General features: G+C 46.2%; 1 protein-coding gene across 1 annotated transcript in view; it reads left to right on the forward strand.

The window, feature by feature from the left end:
• Positions 1-7419, forward strand: part of TAPT1 (transmembrane anterior posterior transformation 1) — a 69101-nt gene extending 61682 nt beyond the window's left edge. Inside the window, exons 13-14 of the mRNA XM_086705388.1 lie at positions 2142-2302; positions 5279-7419. Coding sequence (XP_086561514.1) covers positions 2142-2302; positions 5279-5496 — 379 coding nt within the window. The 3' untranslated portion in view covers positions 5497-7419. The remainder of the gene's footprint in view (positions 1-2141; positions 2303-5278) is intronic.
• Positions 7420-9872: the final 2453 nt, after the last annotated feature.

Consider the following 9872-nt stretch of genomic DNA (forward strand, 5'->3'; position numbering starts at 1 on the left):
GAAACTCTAGTGGAAAAATAGCAACCAGGAAAGCAAACCACCGTAAGACGACAGTTGGTGGTCGGCATCAGGAAGTACGAAAGAGCAGCGTGAGGAGATGCGGAATGAGGGACACGGTTGCCTGTGAGCAGGCGGGGGCCTCCCTGGTGAGCTGGTGTTTTTCAGTGGAGACCAGACAGAGGGAAAGAGAGCCGGAGAGAGGGAGAGAGCCGTGCAGGTGCCCGGGAGGATGGCAGACTCACAGAGGGGACGCGGGACAAGTCTAACAGGAGCAGCGGCCGGGAGTGTGGCGGTCCCGACAGGGCACTGAGCGGGGGGACCCGGCAGCTTCCAGCTGAGGGAGGGACCCCGAAGGCTGCCAAGCAGAAGAGCGTGCCATACCCGGCTGCCACGTGGGTAATGGGCTGGAGCATGCGTGGCAGGAGAAGCAGACCTCAGGCCCAAGGTGACCGTGGCTGCTGCCACTGAGGTGGTCGCGGCGGAGTGGTAATGATTTGTCTGCTGGCGTGTGTTTGTTTTGACGGTGGAGCCAGACAGGACTTGCCGAGCGGTGATGGGACATGAGGTGTAAGGGAATAAAAGGAATCCGATGTGATTCCAGAGTTTGGGGCCCAGCAGTCAGGGTAGTAGAATTACTGTGACAAGGGAGCCTGTAAGAGATACACGGGGGTGTGATTTTGTTTTGTTTTCTTTTGTTTTTTTGGAGGGTTGGATCGGAATCAAGAATTCTGGCTTGGCTTTAGTAAGTTTGGAATCCGGTTAGACTTCCCCCAGGCAGTGTCAGGGAAGCGATGGAAGGTAGGAGTAAGGAGTTCCCGGCAAAGTTGGGCCTGGGGCTGAGCTGGGGAGTGTTCTGCACGTGTAAGTCCTCGGGGCCAAGGATCTGTGTGAGGCCCTCCCTCGTGGTGGCATTCTGAGCTCCTGGACTGGAGAGGCTGGGGACGGTGAAGGAAACCTGTCTGCCCCTTGCTCTGACCTCCTGCCAGGCCCCTTCTTGGCGTCACCCCCACTGACTTGCCCCTTCCTGTCATTGCCACGACCTCCCCTCAGCCATAAGAGACGGCAGCCGCCTCTTCACTCGCTGGCAGTGACGTCTGTGCTTCTTTGTCGTTTGAAGAACGTCACGTGAGCACATATCAGCGCGAAGGGCAGTTTTTCAGATTTTTTTTGTCAGATTTGTATCAAGTACCTGAAAATGCCATGCACATTTTTTGGCCCAGAAATTCCACTTCAATAATTATAGCTATCTAGGAATTTATCTTAAGGAAATACAGATTTCACCTATGTTTTCCTAATTAGAAACTTTTAAATAGAAACAAAATACTGGAAATAATCCAAATATCCAAAAGTTAAGGGCTTTTGGGGGCTTTGTTATAACCTAAACAGTGATATTTTAAGGCCATTAAAATAATGTCACTGAGGAACATTAACTGGTAGGGAAAATATTCATAATAATAATAATGATATTATTGTTACGTAAAACAACACCAGCATCTAATGAAATAACATTGGTTGACATTTCGGTGTGCCAAGTACTGTTCTGAGCACTTAACTAGTATCATCTCTTACTACTGGGTAAGAAACTCACTCAGGTCCACACGGGTTCTAAGCAGCGCATCAGGTTTGAACTCAAGCGCTTGATGCCCAGAATCAGCTCAGCCTCCAACTCCATCCGCTTGTGCCTTGTAAAATAGGCCCAATTTCTGAACAGTGGGAAGGTACAAATTAGTATAAAGTCATAGCAAACACTACCAGGACATAATCTACCAAATGTCCCAGTGAGTAGCACTGGGGTATGGGATTTTAAGTTCTTTTTGGTTCATCTGTATTTACTACATGTACTGGTTTTGCATAAGAGAGTAAATGCTAAATAACTCGGGACCAGGTAAAACTTGTAAGTGGTACAATTTTTCTCTTGTACTGAGGACTAAGGAATTTACCAAGAGTTTTCCCTTATGGGAAAACAGCCTCAGGAATTCGGGCTTTCACGGGAACCTCGTCCACCCCAGATGCGAGCCTCCGACCCCCAGGCCACGCTCCTACCCAGGCCCCACACCTCCTCGGCAGCTGTGGCGGGATATGGCGTTTGTGGTCATGGAGATGAATTCCAGCTGTGGTTGTTTCTTTCTTTCTGGTTCCAGGTTGATCTCCCTGAAAGTCCTTAATAGCATCGTGCTGTTGGGGAAGTCATGTCAGTATGTGAAGGAGGCCAAAATGGAAGAAAAGTTGTTCAATCCTCCTCCGGCCAGCACATCAGGCAAACCACCCCATAAGTCACAGAACAAATGTAAACCCTCTCAAGGTACGTTCTGTTCCTTTCATCACTGTGTGAATCGTTTTCTACAGAGTTAATGGTCTGAATTCTCCCTAGTGAAGAAATCCCTATTCAGTTGATGTTTGACATTGCTTTCAAGATTTGATTTCACTTTGCTGAGTTGTCTTCAATGTTTCTATTTTAGATCTCATCGCGGATACACCCCCATGCCGTGCTCTGAGTTTTTCCTTGTGTTCATCATTCAGTAGATGATTTTTGAGCACCTGGTACATGACAGGCTCAGGGGATACATTGGTGGGGAAAACAGAACTGGTTCTGACTGGGAGACAGAGAGAGCCAAGGGGCGGTAGTGCTACAGAGAAAACTCCAGCGGGTCCACCAAGGGGAGTGTGAGCGGGAGTCAGGAGCTCCCCCAGCCAAGGAGACAGAGCCTTCCCGGGCTCAGTGCCAGCAGCCGGTGCGTGTGAGGGCCCGGGGCAGGAACCTGCCGGGCGTGTGGAGGGACAGCAAAAGCCAGGTGGCTGGAGTGGACCCCTGCCATGGGTGAGGGACTGGAGAAGGCATCAGAGAGGCCACCCTGCTGCCTGTTGTGAAGAGCATGGCTTTTACTGTGGGGAAGGGGCCATTCCAGGGTTTGGAGCAGAGGAGGGACGTGATCCAGCTGTGAGCTTTGTGGAAAGTAGACTCGGGAAGAGTGAGCCCAGAGGCGGAGGTCAGCAGGGAGACTGCTTGGCTCAGAGCCGGGGTGAGTGGTGTGAGCCAGGAAAGCTGGCCAGATTCTGGAAAGGTCTGGAAGAGCACAGGATTTGCTGATGAGTTTTACAGTGTGGGAGAGAAGTGGAGGATTCCAGGGCTGCTGGCCTGGAATGTTTGGAGGAAGAAGCGGGGCCCTGCCGTCAGATTTGTCATTAGATGGCAGTTCCCGGTTCTCGTGGTACCTGTTCATAGGACTTTGCGTTCATTGACTTATCTTTAAATATACTGAGCCACTGTGTGCGGGTGATATGGGATCCTGGAGATACACAGGTAAATAAATCGTGCCGCAGGGCCTCACAGACAGAGGAGATGGTAAAAGTGGATAATCCAGACACGTGAGCGGGTTGGAGACAGGTGTGGAAGGGACAGGACGGGGTCCCTTCCTGGAGGTGGTGAAGCCTGGGCTGAGTTTCGAAGGATGAGAAGTGGCCCCAGGCGAAGATGGGTGGAGAGGGCACTTCAGAAACCTGCCGGCCTGAGCCGAGTCTAGAAGCCTGAAAAGCAGCCAGGAACTAGCAGCTCAGTATTCCGGGTACGATGTTTGCTGTGGGAAAGGGCCAAGTCCAGGCTGAACGGAGTGCCGTGCTCATGCGTGCTTTCTAGGGAGCCAGGAGGAAAGTGAAATCTTGTCCAACAACCGGAAAATAATGTTTGTCATAACAGAGAGCATGTAAATACTCTTAGTAACACGGGATTGCGTGTGTTTCGACCGGGTCAGTCATAGTGGCCAACACGCATTCTGTCCTGCTAGGCACCTTCCGCACATTGACAGATGAGTGTCGGTCATGCAGTCGGGAGTCCAGTCTGATGGGGGACGCAGGAGGTGAAACCTTTAAGTGCACACCTCAGTTCGAGGCCATTGGCTCCAGAGCCACGTACTAAGAAGTGCATTTGGGACGAGAGTGTGAGTGTCCATGTAGGGTGTTTTTGGAGATCAGGAGACCACAGGCCAGACAGACACTGTTGAGGAAGGTGTTGTAAGTCAGGTGGCTCAGGTTCAATTCAAGGATGAAAAGAGGGGCAGCTCTCAAAACAAGCGTCGTGTTCGTCATGCTCTTAAAGAAGCAAAGGACAGCAGTGGGGGTGGGGGCAGCAGGGAGGGCAAGAAAATAGACTCCGTGTTCACGGTCGATCGTGGCGGTGGTTCGTACAGATGTATGCGTGTGTCCACACCCATCAGATTATTCCTCTTAAGTATGTTCAGCTCACGTGCTGTCATTCTTACCTTGATGAAGCTGCTCTCCTAAGGACTGAATGTGTGATGCAGAGATCGGTGGCTGCAGGCCCTGACCGAGCCGTCCCGCGAGCCGGGTTCCAGGACTCCCGTGACCCAGAGTACACGTTTGGGTCTTGTCGGTCGGTCTGTTTCTCCCTGTTTTGGACTTCCCGCAGGTGAACTGCTGAGTCAAGCTAAATTTTACAGCGCCTCATTTCACAAATTGCCCACTCTGTAGTAAGAATTTACTTCTAATTGACAAGTGACAGGACTGTCTAATTTGAATTCTTCTTTGGGTCTTAATGGTGGCAAAATGTGTGATTTTTGTCCTGGGCAGGGGGGACAAAAAAAGGGCTGGTGCCGGTACCCAGGAGAGGTGGGATGTGTTAGAGTCTGCTTCTCCTTGACGTCTTGAGTGTAGGAGCCAGTGTTAACTGTTGAAGCAACGATCATATTAGGACCTGGTTATGCAGGGAGGGAGTTTGTTAGAGAGGAGTTCTGACACCAAAGTCAGGTGGTGGTATTATTTGTGTGATGCTATCCACATAATGTCCCTCTGTGGAATTTTTTTTAATATGGAACTTATTGTCAAATTGATTTCCATACAACACCCAGTGCTCCTCCCAACAGGTGCCCTCCTCAGTGCCCATCACCCACTTTCCCTCCCCCCACCCCTCCATCAACCTTCAGTTTGTTCTCAGTATTTAAGAGTCTCTTATGGTTTGCCTCCTTCCCTCTCTGTAACTTTTTTTTTCCCCTCTTCTCCTCCCCGCTGGTCTTCTGTTGAGTTTCTCAGGATCCACATAATAGCCCTTCTGTAGAATTTTATTGAGCAAACAGAAATGGCATAGCCACGGAGTTTCATGATAAACCATGGCCGCTGACATGCCACATGCTATTCGGTTATCACTCGCTCTACCTAGAAGATGAATGGGGACACCTTTTCTCATTGCCACTCTGTTGGTATGCTTGTATTTATTATAAATTGAGGGGAAATCCTTTTCTAACCAACGGCATCTCTTTTTCCACAGAAGAAAACTTGTCTGCTTCGGTCACCAGCCAGCCTGTTCATCCGAAAGAAAACGTCATACCCTTACTTGTCACAAGCAGTTCTGATCAGTTTCTGACGACTCCAGATGGTGATGAGAAGGACATAACGCAGGAAAGCTCTGAATTAAAGCACAGATCCTCAAAGAAAGATTTGCTGGAGGTAGACAGGTTCACAATCTGTGGAAACCGAATTGACTGAGCTCTGCGGCCAAGTCCTGGGGCGGGAGACGCTCTGCTACTGGGCTGGACAGATGCGAAAACTGGCACTTAAATATTTATTTAAAAACTTAAATTATTAATGGAAAGCGAATCTTAATATCTTTCTTCCGGTGACGTGGTCTGGCTGAAGGTCAGGTCACAGAACAGCAGCGACCTCCAGCCTGGACTCTGGAACCTGACGGGTGAGGAGGAGCCCCCGGCTTGGCAGAGGGCAGTCACTTCCGGGCCTCACGGGGACCACCTCCCAATCACTTTGCCGTATCCGTCCGCGCTTCCAGAACCTCGAATTCTCCCTCGAGGCCTCTTCCATACAAGGATACACCTGGAAAACTGTGAAGCTTCTGCCATGACATTACCTTTCCAGCTCATACTGTTTTCACAAACAGGTTTCAGACTTGACTTCATCTGCCAAAGCATTAAAAAAAAAAAAAAAAGATTAAAACTTAAGTCAAGATAAATGTTCTTACCACCAGAATAATCCTTGAAGATGTATCTGAATTAATCAGAATAAAAGGCTACCTAAAATAATTCATGGTGAATAGTAGCATTTTATAGGAAGAAACCCTAAGCCAGTTTGTTTATTTACAAAATATTCATTAATGAAAGTTATGCATCACAGAGAAAACGTTTCATGATTTTTCAGTTTACTCTTTAAAGCAAAATGTGAGCTGTGCGTTGTTCAATTGCAATGGAGAGAATAGAAATACCCTTACGAAAAGGCACTTTTTATACTGAAAAAGCAGAGCAGTGTTAACTTTCATGTGTAGTTAACCGGTTTCGCTTTAAAACTAATTGCTTCACAAATTGTTACAGTTAAAAGGATCGGATGTCGAGTGGGCTGTAGGATTGTCATTGTATAAAACCCGAAGGTTTTTAAGGTGTCCACTTGAACTGAGTTTTTAAAGTGACAGTTTTAAAGTAAATATTCTAAGCGGTTTGGGCAGCATCTTGCTTGGGCTTAAAAAACGCGTCAGTCTTTCTGACTGGAGTGTCCGTGGGTGTGCCCGAGCTGGGGGTGCCCATGGGCTCGGGGCCTGTGGGCCACTGTCTGTGTGGGGAGACCTTTGTGTCTGGACGCTGGGAACAGCAGCCAAAGGTGCTTCTTGGTTTTGTTTGAGATCAAGACTCCATTTCTGTTTAACTACTAGTTTGTGGCCTACAGCATAGGACAAGTTATTCCCCACCAGTTTTATCTCGAGGAACCTTTCTGCATTTTTATGAAAATTTTACAGCGTCTCATTTCAAAATGTCCAGATGTTCTACTGTTCACTATCATTTCCTTTGATGTTTTCATTTTGAAGTTCAGCTGTTGTGCTGATATTTCAGGCATGTGACCTGCAGAAAGTAATTTTAGGGGATTTCTCTATTTCCTGGGTGAAATATAAAGCGAGCTTTAATATTTGGCTTCTTCATGAGAAATATGGAAGTGGATTTTAATGTTTTGCATCAGCTAAGGAAATCTGAAGGTTAATGTTCACATAGGGTAGAAAAGAAAGTCCTACTGAAATACTTCGGTGAAACCAGGAAGTACTTTAAGTTAAAAATGAAAAGACTTTTGTATATGTTTCAATGAAGCCCCATTTTAGAATTATACTTTTTTTCTATCCCCTCTTCACCACCAAAAGGAACAGTGTCCATGTGAATGGAATAGTTTGGGGGGGAACTTTGCCAAATGTAGCCCTGATCCGTGCAAGAATATGATTTGGGTATATCCTTCCACTCAGCTTGAATTAGCCTGTTATTATTGTGCTGTCATTTTCGGAAGATTTCATTTCCTTTGCAGGATATATTGGGAGTTGGGAATGATGTTCATTTCTTCTGCTAAAATGGCATTCAATACTAATTTTATAAGTGCATCTTGTGTGAAACTCAATAAATTCAATTTTGTAATCTTTTTTAAAAAGGTCACTGAATTTATTTTAATAAGGTTTGTTGCTATATTTGCTGGCATAAATTTCCCACTCTGTAATAAGAATTTACTTCTAATTGACAAGTGACAGGACTGTCTAATTTGAATTCTTCTTTTGGTCTTAATGGTGGCAAAATGTTTGATTTTTATCCTGAAAAAAAAAAAAGGCTGGTACTTGATCATAGATTGTTTAATATCTCTCAGCCGATGAAGATACTTGCATTTTGCAGGTGTTTTGAATGTCACACAATGTGTTTTTCACATCTGGGAGTCAAGTTCAAGACAGTACTTCAGTTTTTTTTTTTTAATTAAGATACAACGTAGGTCTCTCTAATGAGCTTTTCCTTTAGAACAGAAGTGGAACAACCAAGGGTCATTCAGGAGCTTGTCCAAATTTTCTTTGTGCCTTGCACCTCTGTCCTTTGGCTAGCATTTAGACCTCATACCCATTATCCATGTACTTGGAAGAAATGTCTTCTCATTAGATCCTCCAAAATGTTTCTGCTACCCCTGGTAACTCAGCAGAGGAGGCTATAGATTCACAAAATAATTTAAAATGACAACATTTTGATATGTTTCAGGTTCATTTATCTATTCTTTCAACAGAGATTTATCCACACCTTCTATGTGTCAGGGACTGTTCTAGATGCTGGGATCAGCCCTGAGCAAAGCTCTTGCTCTTCTAGGAAAGGGTGAGAGCAAACACGTCAGTGGGATAACGTCTGCTGGAGACACACGGCCTAGTGACCAGGGAGAGGATCTTTCAGGTTTATCTCAGGTCTAAAACAAATCTAGTTCTTTAACACTTCATGGCAGTCTGACTTGTTTTCCTATTGTATTCGTGTAAAGTAAGAGAATTATGTAGCGGTTTCACAGTACTTCTATAAAACAAGTAAGAAAATACTTTTTTTTTTTTTTAGTACTGAAGACTGCCAATTGTCCATCAGAATCTGTTCTGCTCCATGGACACAGAGTTACAGCTGGGCACGTAGCTGGCGGCAGTTGGGGACTACAATCCCAAGTCCTTCTTGCTGTTACTTGGGGCCTAGTGGCGTTCTCACCAAGGGATGTAAGTCAAGGGATATGTGCCATTATGGACTCCCCTCCACCTTCTCTTCCCTTCCCACCGACTGGAACCCAGAGAAGGTGTGACTTTGCCCCAACCAAGCAGGTCAACACGGTGCCCACAGGACGGCAGAGCCACGGGAGGGACGGATTCCGGGCCCCTGAATGCCTCTGTGGAGCAGAGCCACCTGTCCACTAGGAACACTCAGACCGTACATGAGAGAGAAATAAATGCCTTTGTTCCTAAGCCACTGAGTCCAGAAGGTCAATGTCACAGCCCAAATTAACACACTAAGCAATCTGGAAGGGTCTATTTAGAGATCTTTACACAAATGGAGTGAGGTCTAAGACCTCAAACACACACACTTCTGAAAACACCCTGGATTCTCATATGTACTCTGTTGTTTGTAGGGAAAAGATAAAGATGACTACGTCCCCCTCATTCAGAGGTGGCTCTCCCAGCACCCTTGGCCATCTCGAACTCAGCTTTAAATTTGCTCATCAATTGCGAAGTCCTGTTTGCTCATATACTCTACCGAACAGATATGCGTTGTCCCTTATCTCTCAGGAAATCGTGTACAGGAAGAGTAGATGATGAGGATAGTCTAACAGCACGGAGAAGTGGAGGCAAAGGAGTGAATATATCAAGAGAGCGGCAAAAATACGATCATCTGGGGCCAGTTTGAGGCAAATGGTTCTGTGCAAGTGATTGCTCAAAATATCCCTGTGTTCTGCTTCAGCATGATGTGTGTGGCATTCATGAGTGCCGGAGACATCTGGGACGGTTTCGCTTATGTCGAATCTGATCCGGTAGAAACGTCTACAGTTGAGGCGGAAGGGGTTAAAGAAATTGGCATTCGAAGGGAGTTTTTGTGATCTGAAAAGTCTGCGTATAGGGAACACCTGATATTCAGCAGTGGGCCTTGCTGTCCTAAATTTCAGTAAGAAAAGATCATTAACACATATGCACAAGTCAGTAAGACTCATGTTTTGATGTCGTGTAGTAAGGTTACATTTGAAGTTGTTCGATATTTAATGAAAGAAAGGGGGGGTAGGCATCCACACAACATATTTCACTGTCAGCTTGCAACTCTCTTTTTGGCAGTGGGAAGGTAAGGGTGGTGGGGGGAGGGGGGTCCTGGAGTGCATGAGGCACCTCTTAAAAAAGATTGGATCAGGAATTATAGAATGTCTAAGCTCTTGAAGGGTGGCTTGCCTGCAATCGTTTTTGAAACTGCCGTTATTTTTAATAAGCATATTCTCATTTCGTCTTAGATGTGTCTATGTAAGAATGTAAACACTGGGAAATTGCTGCAATGTCAAGGTTATTAACCAGATAAAGTGAGATAGAAGAAAAATGCATAAATATCTCGTAGGGCTTG

Source organism: Puma concolor, chromosome B1 (assembly GCF_028749965.1).
Source record: "Puma concolor isolate L17-30 chromosome B1, mPumCon1.1.hap2, whole genome shotgun sequence".
Classification (NCBI taxonomy): domain Eukaryota; kingdom Metazoa; phylum Chordata; class Mammalia; order Carnivora; family Felidae; genus Puma; species Puma concolor.